Here is a 23,817-nt window from a genome sequence, read left to right on the forward strand (position 1 = left end):
TCGTTAACCATTTGCAACTCCGCTGTGATGGAGGTCAAATTCAACATATCTGAGTGCCTGAATTATTTTAATTTCAGTTAAAAAAATAGATTTGTTAATTAAATTTATACCGATCCTTTCCGGAGTTCCAGAGGCACTTCCAGAAACCTCCTGAAATGCACTACGTCCCCAACCACGCACTATATTATTATTTTATTTTTGGCCGCGCCCCGCGGCATGCGGGATCTTATTTTCCCCACCAGGGATCGAACCCGTGGCCCCTGAATTGGGAGTGCGGAGTCTTAACCTCTGGATCTCCATGGAAATCCACCCAACCTCGCACTATAAAGCGCCCTGCCCCAACCTGAATATTGAAACTTTCTCCCTACTTCCCACGGTGCCTGCCCCAAACCTAGGGTCGAGACACTTGGAGCGACACAGAGACTTACCTCCTACTCCCAGAGAGAGCCCGACCCCGCCCTGAAGGCGTTGACTGGCAAGCCACGCTCGGAGAGCCGCCAACCGCGTAGCCCGGCCCTCTCGAGTCCGCCCCTGTCCCGCCCCGTGGGCGGCCCGGATTTGTTTTGGCGTCAAGAGCGCGCTGTGATGACGCCACGACGCTGACGCCTGAGGATGGCGGCGGCGGCGGCGGCGGTGTCGGTGGTCGGGGCTGTGTCCGTGGCCCGGAGAGGGTCAGCACAGTCGCCCGGACGCCGAAGAGCCCGCCGCCCGCGCGAGGTGAGGCGGCCCGGCCAGGACTGACGGCCCCATGGGCGGGAGGGGCTGACGAGCTGCAGACACGGTCGCTTCCTGGAGCACAGGGCCCGTCCCTGCCCAGCCCGGAGCCCTCGGCCTGTGCCCGCTGCGCCGGGGCCTAGGGGGAGTGGGTAGCAGGCCAGGCGATGGCTGCTTGGGGTCCCTGGTGTCCGAGGCTTGACTGGCCTTGAAACATGCTGCTGCGCTGGGTAGCCCGTCTCTGAGGCCCCAAGGGCCAGGTGGACGTGGTCAGCTGTCCTGCCAGCTGTTCAGCCAGTCGACATCGGTCAGGGTGAACCAACCTGGTTGTCCTCCCTACCTTCTCGTGTCTGGCACCTACTCCACACCTCCTATTTTGCTACTGAACGACAGGGTCGGGGGGCAGCTAGTCTCTTCCTTGTTCAGGCTGGGGAAAATCACACCTGAGTCCAGCTGGGTCGCCTGCTTTGTAAGCCAGTTATCCCTCTGCTTTTATAAAGGGAAGCCCAGCTCCCCCACGCTCACTCCCTCTCCTGAAACTGTGAAGTGATAATTCCCACTTGAAAATCTGAATAAGTCCTTCATTGCCTAAAACTGGCTCCTTGGTACCTGCAGGGTAAAGGCCAAACTTCGTAGCAGGGCATTCAGGGCTCTTCATAATCTGGCATAACCCCGAAGTTAACACCTGGGCACTTCTGTCTCCTGCTTACATAGTTTGTTGTTGGAGGTATGTACATCTGCCGTTAGCTCTGTGTTTTAACACCCTTTCGCTTTAGATACGCAATTTTCTCACTTTGTACTACTCTTCTTTCCCCCACCCCCACCTCCACCCACCAGTTTGGAAAATTCACATCTGTCCTTTAAAATCCACCTTAGATTTAATTTCCTTGGAAAAGCCTCCCTTCACATGTAACCATTGACTCCTCTGTACTTCAATTCATGTGACTACTGTTGGAGTTTATTGTGTTGTGTCACCTGATGGTTGGCCTGGGGATTGTGTCTTCTGTCTGCATATCAGTGTCTGGCTCTGTGCTTGGCATAAAGTAGGAGCTGAGTCAACTGTGATAGGTTGCTGATTTAAGAATGGATACAGATTCAGCTATACTACTGAGCACATATCAGGGGCCAGGACCTGAGATGAGCACAGCAAATGCGAGTGTCCTGTTTGCACATTCACACGTATGCATGTGGTAGGTGGTGCAGCCTTGTCAACCTGATGATCTAAAATCTCCTAGTGTGGTTTTTCAAAATACAAATTCAAGAGTCTCATTTTCTGAGATTTTGATGCAGAATATCTGGAATCTGGTAGGAATCTGTATTTTTTTTTTTTTTTTTTTTTTTTTTTTGCGGTACACAGGCCTCTCCCTGCTGTGGCCTCTCCCGTTGCGGAGCACAGGCTCAGGACGCGCAGGCTCAGCGGCCATGGCTCACAGGCCCAGCCGCTCCGCTGCATGTGGGATCTTCCCGGAACGGGGCACGAACCCGTGTCCCCTGCATCGGCAGGCGGACTCTCAACCACTGCACCACCAGGGAAGCCCGGAATCTGTATTTTTTAAAAACTCTCCAGGTGACTTTACTATGCTCCTTAGTTGAAAATCTTTGTCATTACTCCAGGAAACTGTTGTGTCTTTGTCCAGTGGGAAGGGTCAGCTGTGCCTTGTAGCACACAACTGCTGTTGCAGTCTCATTTCCCATATCTTGGGGAGGCAGGATGATTTGGTGGTTAGAAGTATGGGGTTTGGAATAAGAAAGACTTTGATTCAGTTCTTGACTTTTATGAGATCTTGAAGTACTTTGAGTCCTAGTTTGCTCATCCCGTAATAGGAATAATCATGCCTACTTTATGTGGTTGCAGAGAGGAGTGAGAATGCATATAAGACGCTTAGCACAGTTGAAACTTAGGAAATGGAAGCCACTGTTATTACTAATGGCTGTTCTTCTCAGAGTTTATTCCATGTCAAAAGGGGATCTCATCTTAGTAAGCCTGTTTGCTCTTCAGACTGAGTCTTGTGTAGGAAGCTACCTTATGTTATGTGATTTCCTTGAGGTAATTTCTGATCATCAGAGATAGCTCTGACAAAACTGCTTCTACTCAGGGCAGTTGCAGTTGGCTACTCCCCTAGAAAAGATGTGGATTGCTGACTCACTGGAGGGCGGGTTTGCTGAATAAGTATGTTGTCCAGGTTTAATTGCAATTCTTGTTAAGTTGTATAAATGATCTAAAGAAAGTGCAGCTTTCAGGAAACCTGTTTGCCTCTTACAATGAGCTAAAGCTGAGCCTCACTTGGAATGGAATACCCCAGAAGATCCTAGTTTGCCTCTTACACTGAGCTAGAGCTGAGCCTCACTTGGAATGGAATACCCCAGAAGATCCTAGTGTCTGTGAAATCTGAACTAGATACTGGGGTTCTCAGTCACTCACAAGTTCATCGTTAAGTGAGTGAGACTTTGGTTTAGCCGTCTGTTTTTACTTTGTAAGTGTGAGCATGTTATTTGGGCAACTTTTTTTTTTTTTTTTTTTTGCGGTACGCGGGCCTCTCACTGTTGTGGCCTCTCCCGTTGCGGAGCACAGGCTCCGGACGCACAGGCCCAGCGGCCATGGCTCACGGGCCCAGCCGCTCCGCGGCATGTGGGATCTTCCCGGACCGGGGCACGAACCCGTGTCCCCTGCATCGGCAGGCAGACTCTCAACCACTGCGCCGCCAGGGAAGCCCTATTTGGGCAACTTTGATCCTCTCCATTGCTTCCTAAGTGTGTGATGTGAAGTGGCTATAGGTGTGCCAAAGTACTGACCCTTAAGCTTTGAGATAGCTGAGAACAGCTGTCTCCATTGGCCCAGGGTGCACAGAGAAAAATTTGAGAAGTACAGCCCTGGAAGAAAGGAAACAATTCCGCTTGTTGAGAGCTGGAGAGAGACTTATTTATTTGAACTTTCTTTTCTTCCAGGAATCTTACTCAGTAAGTATTAAGCCAATTTGTGTTGGCTAGGTCATCACTGAGCTAATTCTTGGTACAGCCCTCTGTTGCCATGGCATCTCATGTGATGCTAAAGTAGAAAAATGTGCTGTTTTCATTTGCTAGAGGAAAATTATCACAGAGGGACCCCTTCCAGGCTGCCAGCCTTGAAGTGGCCTCACAGGGCATCATAAGAGTAATGGATCAGGGGACACTTGGTGTGGAGCCATTTGGGCTGTAAGTTCCTTGAGAACAGAGATTATAACTGCCTTCTTTTTGTCTGTCACAGCCCCTGGCAGAGTTCCTGGCCCACAGCAGGAGCTCAGTAAATATTTATGGGTTGAACTTCGGGATTTTGGAAGGAGAACCCCAGGTACATTGCCAGAGGCTGTATTTCTGATGATGGGATGGGCAGTGGGTGGGATGTCTCAGATGGAGTTGAGGGTCAGGATAAAATGAGGAGGACACGACAAACTGTTGAACTCTCCTTCTCTCAGCCCTAAAGCAGGAGTCTCTGCTCACCAGTTATTACCGTGTAGAGCAGTGGTGCGTAGAGTCTTTAAGAGGTGGAGTCCTGAGTTACTATATTCCAAAAAGAAGTTATAACAATTCTTATTATGAAATAGTGTTAAAAGTTAAAACATTACGGAAGTGAATAATGAACTGTGTCTTTAGACACAAACACTAATCATTTTTAAAATAATTTGGTGTATATTTGGTATAATAATTTGGTGTATATTCCCCCAGCTTTTTTTCTTATGTATATACTAGTCTATACATTTCTACAATATGTATTTTTTAACTTTAAAAATATAATATGTGGTGATGACTTTAAAATATAGCAATAGCACAGCAGTATGTAATGTGAGAAGTAAGAGTCTCCCTTCCTTCCACCTGTTCCCCCGACATTCCCATACCCTAGAGACAGTCACTGTCAACAGCTTCTCTTCTACCTTTCCAGGATATTTTTTTCCCATGTATATGTCTATACCTTTTTAGAAATTTCTCATTAGACATATGCTTCACATACTCTTTTTTTTTTTTTTTTTTGGCTGCAATACGCAGCATGCGGAACTACCCCGACCAGGGATTGAACCCCTGCCCCCCTGCAGTGGAAGCGCAGAGTTTAACCACTGGACCACTGGGGAAGTCCCTTCACAGACTGTTTTAAACTCCTTGGTACATCACAGACGTGGATACCAGTACAAAGCCACTCAAACTGACGGGTATCTTTCTTTCTTTGTCAATATATATGGATTTACCTCATTCATTTCAACAGCTGCAGAGCATTCCATTATGTGAATGTATCTTAGTTTATTTAATTATTTCCTTCCTGATGAATATTTGGGTTGTTTCAATTTTTTCATTATTATAAAGAATGGTCCCATGAGCTTTCTTTTGCAAATCTATCTTTGTGTACTTGTGGAAGTGGTTTTGTAGAATTATTTCTGAAAATGAAATTGCTGGGTCTTGTGTCAGTTTCCCTGTTTTAGTTTTCTAAATATTTATTTATTTATTTATTTATGGCTGCATTGGGTCTTCGTTGCTGCACGCAGGCTTTCTCTAGTTGTGGCAAGCAGGGGCTACTCTTTGTTGTGGTGTGTGAGCTTCTCATTGCGGTGGCTTCTCTTGTTGCAGAGCACGGGCTCTAGGTGCATGGGCTTCAGTAGTTGCAGCATGCAGGCTCAGTATTTGCAGCACACGGGCTCAGTAGTTGCGGCACGTGGGCTCTAGACCTCAGGCTCAGTAGTTGTGGTGCATGGGCTTAGTTGCTCTCCAGCATGTGGGATCTTCCCGGACCAGGGCATGAACCCGTGTCCCCTGCATTGGCAGGCAGATTCTTAGCTACTGCGCCACAAGGGAAGTCCCAGTTCTCCTGTTTCAGAAAGCAGAATCGTGTGGTTCCCCCTAAGGTTGCAGAGGTCCTTGTTTAGGGTTTTGTTTTGTTTTTTTTTAATTTTACTGAAGTATAGTTGATTTACAGTGTTGTGTTTAATTTCTGCTGTACAGCAAAGTGACTCAGTTACACATATATATTCTTCATATTCTTTTCCATTATGATGTATCACAGGATATTGAATATAGTTCCCTGTGCTATACAGTAGGATCTTGTTGTTTATCCATTCTATATACAGTAGTTTGCATCTGCTAATCCTAGACTCCCAATTCTTCCCTCCCCCCCGCCCCTTGGCAACCACAAGTCCATTCTCTATATTTGTGAGTCTGTTTTTGTTTCGTAGATATGTTCACTTGTGTCGTATTTTAGATTCCACATATAAGTGATATCATACGGTATTTGTCTTTCTCTGACTTAACTTTGCTTAGTATGATAATCTCTAGGTCCATCCATGTTGCTGCAAATGGCATTATTTCATTCTTTTTAATGGCTGAGTAATATTCCATTACACACACACACACACACACGCACACACACACGCACACACACACACACACCATCTTTATCCATTCATCTGTTGATGGACATTTAGGTTGTTTCCATGTCTTGCCTGTTGTAAATAGTGCTGCTGTGAACATAGGGGTGCATGTATCTTTTTGCATTATAGTTTTTTCTGAGTATATGCCCAGGAGTGGGATTGCTGGATCATATGGCAACTCTATTTTTAGTTTCTTGAGGAACCTCCATACTGTTTTCCATAGTGACCGCACCAATTTACATTCCTCCCAACAGTGTAAGAGAGTTTCCCTTTTCTCCACACCCTCTCCAGCATTTATTATTTGTCATTTTTTTTTTTTTTTTTTGCGGTACGCGGGCCTCTCACTGTTGTGGCCTCTCCTGTCGCGGAGCACAGGCTCCGGACGCGCAGGCTCAGCGGCCATGGCTTACGGGCCTAGCTGCTCCGCGGCATGTGGGATCTTACTAGACCGGGGCACGAACCCATGTCCCCTGCATCAGCAGGCGGACTCTCAACCACTGTGCCACCAGGAAAGCCGTGTCAATTTTTTAATGATGGCCATTCTGACTGGTGTGAGGTGGTACGTCACTGTTTTGATTTGCATTTTTCTGGTAATTAGCGATGATGAGCATCTTCTCAAGTGCCTATCGGCCATTTGTATGTCTTTTCAGGAGAAATGTCTATTTAGGTCTTCTAACCATTTTTCTTTCTTTTTTTAAAAAAAATTATTTATTTTATTTGCTTTATATTTATTTTTGGCTGCGTTGGGTCTTCGTTGCTGCACGCAGGCTTTCTCTAGTTGTGGTGGGGGGGGGCTACTCTTCGTTGTGGTGTGCCGGCTTCTCATTGCGGTGGCTTCTCTTGTTGTGGAGCATGGGCTCTAGGCATGCGGGCTTCAGTAGTTGTGGCACGTGGGCTTCAGTAGTTGTGGCTCACGGGCTCTAGAGTGCAGGCTCAGTAGTTGTGGCACACGGGCTTAGTTGCTCCGTGGCATGTGGGATCTTCGCGGACCAGGGCTCGAACCTGTGTCCCCTGCATTGGCAGGCGGATTCTTAACCACTGCACCACCAGGGAAGCCCTAACCATTTTTCGATTGGTTTGTTTGTTTTTTTGTTATTGAATTGTAGGTGCTGATTGTATAATTTGGAAATTAAGCCCTTGTTGGTCCTATCATTTGCAAATATTTTCTCCCATTCCATAGGTTGTCTTTTTGATTTGTTTATGGTTTCCTTTGCTGTGCAAAAGCTTATAAGTTTGATTAGGTCCCATTTGCTTATTTTTGATTTTATTTCTATTGACTTGGGAAACTGATCTAGGAAAACATTGGTACGATTTATGTCAGAGAATGTTTTGCCTGTGTTCTCTTCTAGGAGTTTTATGGTGTCTTGTCTCATATTTAAGTGTATAAGCCATTTTGAGTTTATTTTTGTGTGTGGCGTGAGGGTCAGGGGTTTTTATCTAAAGTGACAGAATTTTTTGCCTGCTATCCCTGCTTGCCTCGTGATGGTTAGAAGTGCTGTTTAGCAGTTACTTATTTCTGGGATTCCTGAGAGATTACTGCCTACTTCATTTTGATAGACAGTCTTTCAAAACATGGGAGCAGAATATAGAGATCTTTGCAGGCAAAAGGTTGTGAAGCTTTGCCGTGGAGAACGGTCTTAGGAGGTGTTATTGGAGTGGGCTGGGTGCCTGCCTGGGAGGCATCCACAGACTTCTGTGGCCGGGAAAATTGTTTCAGGATCCATCCCTGTCCTCTGCTCCTAGGCCCCTGGTCTCCCCACAGATGAGTCTGGCAGTTTATGGACAAACTTGCTTTGGAGTTCAGATAACAATCTGTAAGACCCAAATAGACCCGAGAACTCTGGCTTCCTTTGTTTTTGAGGACATTTATACAGGCGCCCAAAGAGCATGGCTTTGGTTTAACCACCAACCTGGCCTCTTCCTGCCACTTGAAAATTTCTGAGGTTCTGGGATTGTTGCCCCGCAGCAAAAAGAAGCCTGAGAACCAGCCCACCTTTCACTCAGTGTTAACAAACATTGAATGCCTGCTTGGAGCTCAGCACTTGGTTGGGAGCCAGAGAGTTCTAGAAACCTGAGAAGTGGCCCCTTCCCTCAAAAGGCTGACAACTCTAGTGATCAAAAGTAATCTAGAGTATAGCAGTGAGCAGTGTGACCCAGATTGTACGTGGAATGGAGGTTTCAGAACATGCCCTTCAGAAAAGATCCTCGGGCTTCCCTGGTGGCGCAGTGGTTAAGAATCCACCTGCCAATGCAGGGGACATGGATTCGAGCCCTGGTCCAGGAAAATCCCACATGCCGCGGAGCAACTAAGCCTGTGTGCCACAACTGCTGAACCTGAGCTCTAGAGCCCATGAGCCGCAGCTACTGAGCCAGCGTGCCGCAACTACTGAAGCCCGTGAGCCTAGAGCCCGTGCTCCGCAACAAGAGAAGCCACCGTAATGAGAAGCCTCGCACCACAACGAAGAGTAGCCCCTGATTGCCACAACTAGAGAAAGCCCGTGCACAGCAATGAAGACCCAACACAACCAAAAATAAATTAAAAAAAAAAAAAAAGATCCTCAGTGAAGGTTCTTTGATTCATCAGCTGAGTGGTATGAGGAAGGATTGAGACCTTGGCCTGGTGAGTCTGAGCTCAGCTAGGCCCCAGGCACTTCTGGAGTCTGTCTGGTTTGGTGGAAGGAGCTCTGGATGGAGAATGAGATTTTGGCTTGTTCTCGACTGTCACTGTCTGAGTGGCTTTGGACAAGTTTCTACCTTTTTGGCATGTCATTTCTATAAAGTGTTAGCGAGGACAGTAGTGCTGAATGCTCACGCCTACTGCTGCACTCTGTCCAATATGCTTACCTTCTTTGAGGAGTGCTTTGGATCAGGCTTGGAGTTGAAGGTGTGGAGGCCGACTCCAGAGAGTTCAATACTTTCTGTAAGATGTGTTAGGATTGGTGTCACGAGACAGAATAGTGATTGTGAGAGGTGGCATAGCATGACCTTCCTGGGAGGTCACCTCTCGAGGCTTTCCTCATTCACCCCCACCCTCGTCACTCTGCTGGGGGCACATACATGAGAGCTGAGGACAGGAAAACACTTTGCTCTCTTCACAGAAGGAATTTTGCCAGCTGCTTCCCTTGTCCCTGTTTGCCTTTTCACCTAACTGATGTGAAAAGAGAATTTAACAGATGTGATTGGAGTGTGGAGCAGCTATGATCACCTGGAGGCCATCAGCAATTCCCCGCATCAGAGCTGGCACTTTCTTTCCTGCACTCTTGATCTGTAGTTGGGAAGGTGGAGTACCAGCATCAGCCTGTCTTTGAAGAGTTTCTAATTGGAACAAATATGAGAGAAACTGTGTCCCAGAAAGGAATAAGGAAGGTCAGAGAGGGATAATCTTTGGCTGTCTCACTGCTGACTTGAGATCCTTGCTTAGACTTTGTTTAAAGTGAAAAGTCAGCCCTTTTCTTTTGTAAACCTTAGTTTTTCTCATCAGGACCAGACTAGGTATGCACATCTAAACAAAAAGAGCCTGTGGGTACACCTGGAGACAGTTACTTATTTTGCAGATCTAGGGTAGTACCTCCTCCCCAGGAAGAAGTGACATCTGAGTAGCTGTGCTGCGTCACCCATGCAATTTGTCTTCTCTCTGAATGGTGGTAGATGTTGTTCACAGTGCGGTCTTGGGGATCAGGGCCTGTGTTCTGCCTCAGGAATCCTGGCCCAAGAGCTTTTTTTTCCTGAGCTGCAGCCCTTTACTGTATTAAGTCTTGTATTTTCCCTGAAGGAAGAGATGAGTCTGCAAAATTCCAAAGTCCACAGTTCTAATCTTTGGCCTCTGTGAAAAAGAACCTTGTTTCTAAATGCCTTTGTTTATTATTTTTTTATAATTTATTAATTTATTTATTTTTGGCTGCATTGGGTCTTCGTTGCTGTGCTCAGGCTTTCTCTAGTTGGGGCGAGCGGGGGCTACTCTTCGTTGCGGTGCGTGGGCTTCTCATTGCGGTGGCTTCTCTTGTTTCGGAGCACGGGCTCTAGGTGCGTGGGCTTCAGTAGTTGTGGCACGCATGCTCAGTAGTTGTGGGTCGCGGGCTCTAGAGCACAGGCTCAGTAGTTGTGGCATACGGGCTTAGTTGCTCTGCGGCATGTGGGATCTTCCTGGACCAGGGCTCGAACCCGTGTCCCCTGCATTGGCAGGCGGATTCTTAACCACTGCGCCACCAGGGAATCCTTAAATGCCTGTGTTTAAACATGATTTCCTAAGCTGCTATATGGGATCTCCTGGGCATTTGGGTGAAAACTGCAGCAAATCCTGAAGAGCCCATGTTGGTTGAGGAATCTTTTCCTCTTATGTGAGGCAAGATAAATCTCATTCTGCTGAGAGTCATACTGACATACTGATTAAAACCTAAGCCCTTAATCTTTGGTCTTTTTGTCTGATGGATTGGTAATCAAGGTCTTGTGTACATTTCAGAGGTGAGCTTTTTCCTTGGGAACATTGGTCAGTTATTACCACATGAGCCACATTGGTCAGTTATCACCATCTTGGATTCAGACGCTCACTCAGGGCCTCTGTGTGGGTTCTCTGTGACCCTCAAGGTGCCCCAGCAAAAACCTCCCTGGGTCTCCCTCTGCTGCCTTTCATGGGATCTTTTGCTGGCTTTGAAACAGGTTGGGGGTGGGGGTTGGTGTTGCCCCTGGGCAGCCATGGAATCTCTGACCCTGACCAGCTCTTTTCCTTCTTCTTTTTTGTTTTTAAATTAATTTTTATTGGAGTGTAGTTGATTTACAATGTTGTGTTAGTTTCTGGTGTACAGCAAAGTGAATCAGTTATACATATACATATATGCACTCTTTTTTAGATTCTGTTCCTATATCAGTCATTACAGGGTATTGAGTAGAGTTCCCTGTGCTATACCGTAGGTCCTTATTATCTATTTTATATATAAAGCAGTGTGTATATGTCAACCCCAATCTCCCATTTTATCCCCCTCTTTCCCCCTTGGTTGACCAGATCTTTTCAACCATTAGATTCTACATCCAGCCACCCCACTGCAGCACTTCCAGAACTGAACTCTTCCTACTGCTTCCCAAGCCTGTCCCTCCTGCTGCACTCCTGACCTTCTGCCCAGGAGCTGGAGTGAGGGACTGGAGTGCTGTCCTCTCCTCCCTTTCAACCCTATGTCCAGCCTCCAGTCCCTGTCACTTCTCCTGCTGACCTCTCTCCATTCCGCCACCCTGTCTGTGCTGCTACCTTCCTCACTGGCCCTTTCAGTCCACTTTGACCCTCCTCCAGTTCAGCCTTATACTTGTTTCTAAACACAGAGTCGCCTCTCCTTGTAAACCCTTTGGTAGCTTCCTTTCACCTCCCAGGAAGGTCCTGGCTCCTCGCTGTAACTTGGGCTGCTCTCCACAGCCTAGTTCCTGCTGACCTTCCAACACTTCAGCCCCCAGTTCTGTCTTCACATCACCAGACTGCACATTCCCAGGCACGGGATGCTGCTCTGGGCCTCTGAGCCTTTGAGTGTGTCATTCTCTCTGCCTGAAACAACATTCCCACCTTTCCTCACCTGCCTCATTCTTACTTCAAATTCAGCGTGGGGGTCGCCTCCTCCAGGAAGCTTTCCCTAATCCCTGTGTCATTCTTGTGTCATTCATGTATCTACTATTGTTTCTCAAGCCTAACATTTACTTTGTTATATTGAAATTACCTGTTTTGATGTTTTGCTCTTCATTTAGACAATGAGTTTATTGACCATGTTTTGCCTATATTGGGTATGTTAAAATATACCTGCACTGGACGTCTTATTCATTCCTGTATCGCTAGTAGATGTTCAGTAAACGCTTGTTCTGAGTTGATCATTTTATCCCCAATTCTGTATATCCTAATTAATAGGAAATTCTCAGCTCTTTTCTTTCACTCCTGGGGCCCTCAGATCGACTTAGAGAAGGGCAGGCTGGATAGAAGTGACCTCTGGAAAACGGTACTTCAGCACTTCAACTTGTCCAGGGCCCCACCAGCCACAAGGTATTAATAGTTGGAACATCTTTGTCTGGAAAGCAAATGGGAAAGTCTCCTGGATTCTCATCCCGTGGAAGAAGAGTGCCCCAATCCACAGCCTGAGTCTCATCTGGATGAAGTTGTTAGTGTCCTTTCTGAGCTCAAGGCCCCCTCTGCCTCTTTTTTTTTTTTTGGCTGCACTGCGTCTTCTTTGCTGCGCGGGCTTTCTCTAGTTGCGGCAAGCGGGGACTACTCTTCTATGTGGTACGCAGGCTTCTTGTTGCGGTGGCTTCTCTTGGTGTGGAGCACGGGCTCTAGGCGCGTGGACTCCAGTAGTTGTGGCACGCAGGCTCAGTAGTTGTGGCACACGGGCTTATTTACTCCATGGCGTGTGGGATCTTCCCGGACCAGGGCTCGAACCCATGTCCCCTGCCTTGGCAGGTGGATTCTTAAGCACTGTGCCACCAGGGAAGTTCCCCCCTCTGCCTCTTAAATGAAGCCCAGGCTAGTTTGGTGGCTCTCTGGTGGCAGTGTGCTAAGGCTTGTGGTTCCTACTTCACTGGAATTGATTTTAGCCATTTCTGGGACTTGTGTGGCATTTTAGCCATCTATGTGGTAAACTGGGGAAGTGAGAGACCATGGAACAGGGTGTTAAACTGCCAGGGTGAAGATGGTACATTAGAAAAGTAGTGCGAGCCATCAAGGGAAGAGTGAGGTTAGGGCAGCACCCAGAGCAGTGGGTGGTGGTGGGTTGTTGCAGTGGGGGATCAACCCCTGCAGGAGGCCTAGAGGACTAGGAAGGTATCCATGAGGGAGGAGGCCTTGGGGAAGTGGCTTTCTACACCCTGGTGGGTGATAGTGTTGGAGAACAGGCCTCCAACACTCCACGCCCCCGTTTCAGAAAAGATGAGTCAGAGTAATAAGAGGAATAATTTTAACCTTTAAAAAACATAGGACTTCAACTATGATAAGGGACCCAGGGAGAGTAGGGAGGAGGGTGGAGGCAGTGACAGCTGAGCCTGGTGCATGTTCCTGCCCCTCTTCAGAGTTGAAGAGCAGCATGAAAATTATACCCAGGGAGATGTACATCAAGACCACGGAACTCAGACCCAGTCTTTCATGTGGATCCTTCATGGCATCTGGGCTCCAAGCACTCAGGGGCCAAAGCCATTCTCCCTTCCAGGGAACCATACCAGAGTCAGGTCTTCAGTCTGGGTTTATCCAGGGCCAGGGGGGAGGGGGTAAGGAGGATGGCTGGGATCCCTCCAGAAGTGTCCCTGGCTATGCTGAGTTCCTTTCTTCTGTCTGTGTAGGTGTAGACGGGGCACTGCCTGCAGAGCAGGTTCTGCCAGCCTCGCTAGAGAGGATGCCCCCGTGTCCGTGATGGGCTGTGGGACAAGCAAGGTCCTTCCCGAGCCGCCCAAGGATGTCCAGCTGGATCTGGTCAAGAAGGTGGAGCCCTTCAGTGGCACTAAGAGCGATGTGTACAAGCACTTCATTACAGAGGTGGACAGTGTTGGCCCTCTGAAAGCTGGGTTCCCAGAAGCCAGTCAGGGTGCAAACCCCTGCCCTGGTGCCCCCACTACTGGCCACACAGAGCCTCCCTCAGAGCCACCACGCAGGGCCAGGGTGGCTAAGTACAGGGCCAAGTTCGACCCACGTGTGACAGCCAAGTACGACATCAAAGCCCTGATTGGCCGAGGCAGCTTCAGCCGAGTGGTGCGTGTGGAGCACCGGGCAACCCGGCAGCCATATGCCATTAAGATGATTGAGACCAAGTACCGGGAGGGGCGGGAGGTGTGTGAGTCGGAGCTGCGTGTGCTGCGCCGGGTGCGCCACGCCAACATCATCCAGCTGGTGGAGGTGTTTGAGACACAGGAGCGCGTGTACATGGTGATGGAGCTGGCCACTGGTGGAGAGCTCTTTGACCGCATCATCGCCAAGGGTTCTTTCACTGAGCGTGACGCCACTCGAGTGCTGCAGATGGTACTGGATGGCGTCCGGTATCTGCATGCACTGGGCATCACACACCGAGACCTCAAGCCTGAGAATCTGCTCTACTACCACCCAGGCACTGACTCCAAGATCATCATCACCGACTTTGGCCTGGCCAGTGCCCGCAAGAAGGGTGACGACTGCCTGATGAAGACCACCTGTGGCACGCCCGAGTACATTGCCCCTGAGGTCCTGGTCCGCAAGCCCTACACCAACTCAGTCGACATGTGGGCGCTGGGCGTCATCGCCTACATCCTGCTCAGTGGCACCATGCCCTTTGAGGATGACAACCGCACCCGGCTGTACCGGCAGATCCTCAGGGGCAAGTACAGTTACTCGGGGGAGGTGAGTCTTCTGTCTCGGGGACGTTGGGAGGCCCCTGGGTGGGTGGGGGCTCCTATCCTACAGCCCTTAATCAGGGGCATGTGCTCTCAGGGCCATGTTCGTGGGGCCAGACAGATGATGTAAAAATGGTAAAGTGAGACTAGTAGGGATTCTTAGCTTGGATTTCCCCAAAAGTGAGCCCTGAGACAAGGACTTGGGAGCAGACTGAGGACCCTGTGAATAATCATGTGGAATGTGCTCAGAATTGTACCACGGAGAGGCAAGAAAGTGGGTGGGTTTTAATCCACTGACTATTGTATGAGTCGAGAATTTCTTTGCAGGGGCTTTAAATGCCTGGCACTTCTGGGCTGTTCTGAATGCCAACTAGTGGTGGAGAAAGTCCTCAGGCAAAGAAGCAGAGAGATACAGGCACTGGCCATGGGAAGCTGTCAGCACACACATGAGCACTGCAGCTGCAGGCGAGCCCAGAGGTGGGCTGAGAGGAAGCAGGACAGGGCATCCATAGCATCTGGTCCAGAGGACTAGGGCAAGCTAATGACTGTGCCCTGTCTAAAGGAACAGCTGCTTCTCATCTCAGCCCAGTTTTGCCACAGAGCAGGGTGGACTCCATGCACCCAGACATTCTAGTTTTTTAAAGAGAAGCCAGAAAATCTGATCTTAAAGTGTTAAAATATAATTCACATATTTAAGCAGTACCATGTGCTTAACCCAGCAAATGCTTACTTCTGGCCCTAATTCAACCAGCAGGCCATCAGTTTGTGTCTTTGGATCCACTGATAGTCCTGATGCCTGAAAAGACCTGTTAGGTTTTAGCACTGCTGGGAGCTGAAGGGAGGTGCAGAAAGAGTAAGAACTGGTTGGTCCTCAGACAGGATGCTGACGGGGTAGGAGACAAGGCTCACCACAGGAAACGGTGAGCACAGCAAGCTGGATAGAATGTTCTTGGGGAGGTTGTGAAGAAAAGAATGTGTGATGGCTTTATGTGGGAGGTGAGGTAAGCTTTGCAGGATGACAGGATTCTGCCAAGGCAGTGAGGGCCCCTCCCCAAGTGGCCCCTGCAGAGTGCTCCCCACAGTGTTCCTCTCAGGCCTGCACTGCTATCCATGCCTCCTGAACAACCCATGGAGAGGGGAGGGAGCTCTGGGACCAGCTCCCTTCTGCAGCCCAGCTTTCCTCCCAGGAATGTTGGACTGGGCCCTCCCTGGTCTCAACCAATTGGCCCAGAGCAGCATTTCCTACAGGAGTTGCCTCAAAGCCTCATGAAGGCAAAGTGCCTGCAGTGCTTGTGGTCCTGTGCTTGATCATCTTCCCTGTCAGCTTCAGGACATGGTCATGGGGTCAGTCAAGGATTTCCCTCCTGTGAGCATGGGGGCTGGCCTTCCCTAGGGGGTCCCCACATCACGTGCCTCAGGGTGGTGAGAGGAAGGGAGGGAAGCCACCTTCTTGCAGCCAGCTCTGTGCTGACCACAGGTGAAGGAGAAACTGGGACATTCTCCAGCTCTCCCCTAAAGTTTTTCATGTTTTCTTTTGTGCTCCAAATGGATTCAACAAAACAAATGCCAACTGGCTGGGAAGCCCAGGCTGTGATGCAGTGGTCACAGCAGACACCGCCCTGCTCACCCTTTGGCTGGGTTTCATCACAGGTCAGAAGAGCCAGAATCCACCTCACAGAGGCAGTGTTGTGCCAGGGCCCTGCCTGGCTTGCCCTTGGAGCTCTGTGTGGTGTAGCTTAGCTACAGGAGGCAGGGAGGTTTCCCAAGAGTTGCTGACAAAGGAAGGATTCTTTCCAGAAGTCTGTAGGTTTGCCCAGGAGTTCCTGATTCTGGCAGTCGTTGATCAGGCAGTTTATCTAATGGGAGCTTGCAGAGCCTTGCTAACTGGCTGTTGATTATCTGAGGGTGAGAGAATGACAAATAAATAGGGTGGGGAATGAACTCAGGCTTCCTGCTCCTATTGTGGCCACAGACTGAGTCCTGAGACTCTGCTTCCTGCTCTGCTGGAATCACGTGGCACGGGTCTGGGGCTCCCGGTGTGTGTGGGGGCACTGCCCAACCTTTGGCCCCCACTGCCCTTCATCTGAAGCTGAAAACATCAGTTCCCAGTCCCAGATTCAAATCCCTGGCCAGCACTGATGGCACCTGTCTGTTACCAGGAGCTTGGCAGACCCCGAGAGGAGATTCCACCACCATCTGCAGAGAGCTCTGGATTGGGAGGAGTTTGTCTGGGGTATTTCCTGGGTAAGGATGCCTTATCATTAGATCAGGCTCTCTGAGCTGGAGACCAGGCATCTTTCTCTTTTGCTTGTAATTGCCTACCCGTAAGTGCACTGGGGATGATGCAGAGAGACATGAAGGCCTGTTCCCCATCCCCATGAAACTTGAGATTGCCCGGGAGAAAGGACTAGGAATAGGAAATGGCCACAGAACGAACCCCTGTTGGCAGGCACATGCCAGCACAGGCCTGGGCAGTCTGGAACATGGGCCATGGGGCACAGGTCAGGTGGTGGATTGGCCCCCCTTCTTAGGACTGGGCCCTGCCCCCATCCTCACCCAACCATCTGTCTTCTACTGTGTGATGGTCATTTGCCCTTATGAAGGCATTCTGAGTAAGCAAGGCCCTGTCTGAGAGCCTCAGGGAGGTGTTTCCATCTAGCTTCTTGTGCAAATAAGGGACTGCCCACTTTGAACTCAGCAAGGTTTGGAGGTGTGCATTCCTCACCTGACAGTAAGTCCCATGGCACTTGGTGCCTTTCTAATAGGCACCCTGCCCCCTTATAGTGGTTTCTCATGTATACCACACTGTCTGGTGTGCTTGTTTCCCAGGGGCTCTATCCATGCAGCTCTCTTTCAGGCTCAGTAGTTTCTGTGGACTTGAATAGAGGACTTCCTTCAGGAGGTGGGCTTTGAGGAGGAGGAAGCTCAGAGAAGGGGATGTTGCTCACTGTGCTCCAGAATAAACAGGAGATTGTTTGGGAATAACAGCAGAGGTTGATGAGGCTGGGCCAGGCCTGGTGTTTGTTGCTGGGAGCTCTGTAGTGCCAGGGATTATTTGGAGATTCCAAGCATTAGGTGGGAGGGAGCCCTCTGACAGTGAAGGGGAAATGTAACAGGAAGTGTTGTGGGAGACTAGCTGGAGGGAAGCTAACTGGGGGCTGTTGGAATAATCCCAGTTTGGAATGGGGGAGCCTGGTGTCCTGGGGATGTTTGGGTCAGATCAAGGATTCTAGCGAGTGGGCTCAACATAGTACATGTGAGCCATAGTTTAGAAAGAGAAGGAGTTGGGGGGCAGAGCCTTCCTGCAGCCCTGCAGGAGGAGCATCATCTCACGAGGCAGATTGAGAAAAGACCCCAAGCTGCCCTCTGCCCCGGAAAGTACGTAGAGTCCTGCTTTGACATCCCCACCTGGGACCCAGCAGTGGAGGGATGCACACAAGTGGGGCCTCCTTCAGCACCTGCCCCACAATGCTGACACTCTAGACACTCTAGCCCCCAGCCCTGGCCCCACGCTCCACCCCATTCCCTACACACCATGGGCCCGAGATGTTTGCTCCTTTCACTCCTCACACTATGCTTTTGCTCAGGATTTTCCCTCTATTCCCAATGTCAGCCTAAGAAATTTGACTGGCTCTCAATCATCCAATTCAAAGATTGCTTCCATTAAGAATCATGTCAACCATTGCCATTGTGTAGCCTACTGAGTACCAGGCACAGGTCTGAGGGTTCTCCACCCAGCATGTCTAATCTCTACAATAATCTTGTCAGTGGATATAATCCCCTCATTTTATAGATTAGTAAACTGAGGCTAGTGAGGTTAAGTAGCTTGTCCAGGGTCTCAGAGAGGGTGGCAGGCTTGGGATTTGAATCCAGGCCATCTTGGCTTCAGAGTTCTTGGCCTTCCCATGCCTACAGTCTACTTTCCCTGACACATACACCTCAGCGTGTTGCTGGAGTCTTTGTTTCAGCACTTTCCCAGGCTGTCATCTGTGGACATCTTTTCCCTCCCCAGCCTGTAAGGTTCTTGAGGACAGCATGTGTATCAATACATATGCTCCCAATACTTTCTCCTGCTTCTCTTGAGGGAAGCACCAGTGGTTGCTGGTGAGGCCCTGGGCAAGGACCCAGAAGTGACTGTCAGGTAGACTAGGCTGCTCCTGCTGGCTGGGAGTGTTCTCTTCTGGGGCTGGGCTCCAGGAAGAAGTGGGGAGCCTGCTGGAGATGCACTTAGGGGGTTGTTGGCCAGACCTGCTTATAAGCAAATGTAGGAATCTTGGAAGAGGAGAGAGTTCTGGAAAGGAAAGCCTGTGACAGGTGATTTTGAGAGGAGAAATCTGAATTTTTATCCAGTGACTGGAGGTGCTGGAGTGGCGAGGGCCAAGCTAGGGTCATGTTGGAAGTGATCGGGAGATACATGTTGGCCAGATGTGAGGAAGGCCTGTGTGAGTGTGAGAGCAGTTTGAAGACACAAAGAGTCACCTTGAAAGAGGGAGCTTCCTGTCATGGGAGGCCTGGAGCAGCTGCTTCTAAAGGAGTGACACAGAAGGTGAGTCACCATCTGTAGACCATACTAGAGGACTGTTATGGTCCCGCCAACTTGGAGATTCTGTGATTCACCTGACATGAAATGTGACGTTGTGGGCCTAACGTTATTGCTTTTGTCAAGAGTTCTATTCCTAGAGGCAGGATGGATGAAGAGGCTCTTGTGGGAATGATGACAGAGTGATGCCATCAGCAGCTTTGCTGTCTGCCACGTTTAGCAACTTTTAATTGTCACCCTCCTCTGCTTGGGCAGTCTCTGAGCTGTGGGCGAGCCCAGGTGACTGCGCCAGGAACAGGTGGGCTTGGGCAAAGGTTCTCACAGAGCCTTGTTCAGGAGAGTTGGTGCTGCCAGGCGGAGGACAGAATCCTGGTGGGAGACGAAGCTCACCTGCAGGACCGATCTACCACTTCCCGGGGGATTGTGTTGGTGGGAGGTGGCTTTCCAGGGGTAGGTCTCTGGGCTGCAGGCTGACCATCCATCAACTTGGGCCAAGGGGCACTTGCTCAGGGGCTGTGAGTTACACCATGTGGTAGTTCTGATAGCCCTGCAGTAGGATGAGTGTCCAGAGCCAGAGCTGACATCTACATTCCCATCCCAGCTGTTTGCCACTTCCAAAAGTGACTCTGACACTGGCCATTCTACCCTGGGATGTTGAGAGTAAAATGAAGTGCAGGGCATGTGGTGTGTTCTGGTGCTCTCCACGTGAAGGGCGCCTGCGCCTGTGGGGGCTGCTCATGCAACCTGCTTCATATGCTCTGACGGAGTGGCCAGGTGAGCAGGGATAAGACCTTGCCCCAGAGCCATGGGGTGGACTGCACGGGGGACGTGGGAGAGCTGGAGACTGGACGTGTGTGGGCAGCAGAGCGGAATGCAAGGAGGCAGGTGGTGTATTTCTGGGCTCGTGCTTGGATTCTGCTGGATGCCTTTAATTGCCTCGTGTTCCCATGGCCAGTGTGGATAGGGGCTCATGTGCCACCTCTGGGCCACTGCTTGGCTCCCTGGAGCCCCATCCTCTTGGCATCCCTCTGCTGTTGTTGCCCTGGTTACACACTCACCTCCTGTGGTGGCAGAAACTTGCCCATCTCCCCACATTGTTGCATTTAGCATTTTTGCCAAAACACCTTGCTCCGACCACCCACAGCATCTCGTTATCCCAAGGTCCTTTCATTACTGCTGTTTCCCACCGCCCTGCTGAGGTCTCCTCCAACAAAGGGGTATATTGTGGGTTGCGTTCAGAGCAGCTTCTGGTGCCCTACCCATCCCCTCCCTCTCCTGCTCTTCCCATTGTCTGCCTCAATAGCTCTGCCCTTTCACAGGCCCTGTTGCTTCTAGGCCCTTGAGTTCCTCTGGGACCTGCTGGGGCTCTTGTTTCTCCCACATTCTGACCTCTTTAAATCTGCTTATGACCTCCCACACTCATCCCCTGCCTGCCCCCACTGAGGTGGTTAAAGGTGACCTGATCCAACCACACCCCCCGGCCGTGCCTCTCCAGACTCTCCTTCCTCGTAGGTTTCTCTGTCTCCCAGTGCGAGTGTGGTGCCCAGACCTGAGCTTTGCTGCAGCATGGCCCGGCCAGCCTGGAGCAGGAGACTGAGTCACCTTCGTCTCTTCACTCATCCTGCCAACCCATGTAGACCTAGTGCCTGCCCTGAGCCGAGTCCTTTGTACCCAGGGTTCCAGGGACACAAGCCTCTGGGGACAGAGGCCACAGTAGGGGTGACATGCTGACAGCCACCAGGGATCCAAACTGCCTCAGAAATTAGAATGGGAAGAAGTTAAAAAAAAAAAAAAAGCCAGGTTAGGCCCTGGAAATCACCTCACTTCAGCAGAACCCTTGAGTGGAGATAGAAGAGACCATTATGTAGCTAGCTCTGAAATCCAGAACCTTCTAGGGCTGTTCCAGGACATTGTTTTTTTGTTCTTGGGTTTTTTTTAAATTTAATTTTGTTTATTTTTTATACCATAGGTTCTTATTAGTTATCTGTTTTATACATATTAGTGTATATATGTCAATCCCAATCTCCCAATTCATCCCACCACCACCAACCCCCCGCCACTTTCCCCCGTTGGTGTACGTACATTTGTTCTCTACATCTCTGTCTCTGTTTCTGCCCTGCAAACCGGTTCATCTGTACCATTTTTCTAGCTTCCACATATATGCGTTAATATATGATATTTGTTTTTCTCTTTCTGACTTGCTTCACTCTGTGTGACAGTCTGTAGATCCATCTGCGTCTCTACAAATGACCCAATTTCGTTCCTTTTATGGCTGAATATTCCATTGTATCCGTGTACCACATCTTCTTTATCCATTTGTCTGTCGATGGGCATTTAGGTTGCTTCCATGACCTGGCTATTGTAAATAGTGCTGCAGTGAACATTGGGGTGCATGTGTCTTTTTGAAGACAGGGTATATGCCCAGTAGTGGGATTGCTGGGTCATATGGTAATTCTATTTTTAGTTTTTTAAGGAACCTCCATACTCTTCTCCATAGTGGCCGTATCAATTTACATTCCCACCAACAGTGCAAGAGGGTTCCGATTTCTCCACACCCTCTCCAGCATTTGTTGTTTGTAGATTTCCTGATGATGCCCATTCTGACTGGTGTGAGGTGATACCTCATTGTAGTTTTGATTTGCATTTCTCTAATAATTAGTGATGTTGAGCAGCTTTTCATGTGCTTCTTGGCCATCTGTATGTCTTCTTTGGAGAAATGTCTATTTAGGTCTTCTGCCCATTTTTTGATTGGGTTGTTTGTTTTTTAAATATTGAGCTGCATGAGCTATTTATATATTTTGGAGTTTAATCCTTTGTTTCTCATTTGCAAATATTTTCTGCCATTCTGAGTGTTGTCTTTTTGTCTTTTCTCAACTTTAAAAAAAAATTTCATTTATCTTTGGCTGTGTTGGGTCTTCATTGCTGCACGCGGGCTTTCTCTAACTGCGGTGAGCGGGGGCTTCTCATTGCGGTGGCTTCTCTTGTTGCGGAGCATGGACTCTAGGCATGCGGGCTTCAGTTGTTGTGGCACGCAGGCTGTAGAGCGCAGGCTCAGTAGTTGTGGCACACGGGCTTAGTTGCTCCGTGGCATGTGGATCTTCCCGGACCAGAGCTCGAACCCGTGTCCCCTGCATTGGCAGGTGGATTCTTAACCGCTGCGCCACCAAGGAAGCCCTGTCTTTTCATCTTGATTGTAGTTTCCTTTGCTTTGCAAAAGCTTTTAAGTTTCATTAGGTTCCATTTGTTTGTTTTTATTTGTGGGAGGTGGATCAAAAAAGATCTTGCTGTGATTTATGTCAAAGAGTGTTCTTCCTATGTTTTCCTCTAAGGGTTTTATAGTGTCTGGTCTTACATTTAGGTCTCTAATCCATTTTGAGTTTATTTTGTGTATGATGTTAGGGAGTGTTCTAATTTCATTCTTTTACATGTAGCTGTCCAGTTCTCCCAGCACCACTTATTGTAAAAGACTGTCTTTTCTCCATTGTATATCCTTGCCTCCTTTGTCATAGATTAGTTGACCATAGGTGCGTGGGTTTATCTCTGGGCTTTCAATCCTGTTCCATTGATCTATATTTCTGTTTTTGTGCCAGTACCATATTGTCTTCTTTACTGTAGCTTTGTAGTATAGTCTGAAGTCAGGGAGTCTGATTCCTCCAGCTCCGTTTTTTTCCCTCAAGATTGCTTTGGCTAGTCGGGGTCTTTTGTGTCTCCATACAAATTTTAAGATATTTTGTTCTAGTTCTGTAAAAAATGCCACTGGTAATTTGATAGGGATTGCACTGAATCTGTAGATTGCTTTGGGTAGTGTAGTCTTTTTTTTTTGAGGAACAAGAGCCCAGTTTTTTTATTTGATCATTTCTTGCATTTGAAGTACTCCTCGATGATATCCTTGGCCTGAGACTCTTTGCCATAGTCCTTAACCACCACACAGCTGCAGCCAACCACTTTACGGGGTTTTCCCTCTCTGTCAATTTTACAGAGGCTTACCCATTCCCCTAGTTTCTTGTTGTCATCAACCTTAATCAGGTTGATTTGGTGCTCAGCACAAAGGGCCTCCACCAACTTGACATACATAGGCTCATCACAGTTGGACGCAAGAACACAGAGATGGGCTTGGCGCTTGTCTAAGGCTTTGGCAGCTTCGCGAATTCCATGTGCTAGGCCATCGTGGATGAGGGCGGTCTTAAGCACCTCTTGCAGAGCAGTATTAACGTCCATTACACCTCCAGCAGCAATGCCTTCCTTGGCCATGGCGGTGAGTTACGGGTGGAGCCGAATCTTGAGTGCACCTGTGCCTGCGCCTCTGCCTCCGCCTGGCTCCGCGGCAGCAGGGCAGTATAGTCATCTTCACAATATTGATTCTTCCAATCCAAGAACATAGTATATCTCTCTATCTGTTTGTGTCATCTTTGATTTCTTTCATCAGTGTCTTATAGTTTTCTGAGTACAGGTCTTTTACCTCCTTAGGTAGGTTTATTACTAGGTATTTTATTCTTTTTGTTGCAATGGTGAATGGGAGTGTTTCCTTAATTTCTCTTTCTGATCTTTCGTTGTTAGTGTATAGGAATGCAAGAGATTTCTGTGCATTAATTTTGTATCCTGCAACTTTACCAAATTCATTGATTAGCTCTAGTAGTTTTCTGGTGGCATCTTTAGGATTCTCTATGTATAGTATCATGTCATCTGCAAACAGTGACAATTTTACTTCTTTTCCAATTTGTATTTCTTTTTCTTGTCTGGTTGCTGAGGCTAGGATTTCCAAAACTATGTTGAATAATAGTGGCGAGAGTGGACATCCTTGTCTTGTTCTGGATCTTAGAGGAAGTGCTTTCAGTCTTTCACCATTGAGAATGA

At 48.7% G+C, this 23,817-nt stretch overlaps 1 protein-coding gene and 1 pseudogene across 3 annotated transcripts in view; one reads left to right on the plus strand and one right to left on the minus strand.

Moving 5' to 3' along the window:
- Positions 1–612: 612 nt before the first annotated feature.
- PSKH1 (protein serine kinase H1) overlaps positions 613–23,817 on the plus strand; it is a 34,557-nt gene continuing 11,352 nt past the window's right edge. The window contains exons 1-4 of one of the 3 annotated variants that reach the window (XM_089903239.1): positions 620–717; positions 3,959–4,042; positions 4,735–4,895; positions 13,404–14,430. In XM_089903239.1, the coding sequence (XP_089759365.1) occupies positions 13,474–14,430 (957 nt within the window). In that variant the 5' untranslated portion in view covers positions 620–717; positions 3,959–4,042; positions 4,735–4,895; positions 13,404–13,473. Of the gene's footprint in view, positions 718–3,958; positions 4,043–4,088; positions 4,896–13,403; positions 14,431–23,817 lie in introns of those variants that run through there. The other 2 variants (XM_022583422.2, XM_022583420.3) reach the window with 2 other exon arrangements.
- Positions 22,771–23,233, minus strand: LOC111179618 (small ribosomal subunit protein eS12 pseudogene; annotated as a pseudogene).

Source organism: Delphinapterus leucas, chromosome 20 (genome assembly GCF_059928025.1).
Source record: "Delphinapterus leucas isolate spDelLeu-1000000601 "Yukka" chromosome 20, BTC_Dleu_Yukka2, whole genome shotgun sequence".
Lineage (NCBI taxonomy): Eukaryota > Metazoa > Chordata > Mammalia > Artiodactyla > Monodontidae > Delphinapterus > Delphinapterus leucas.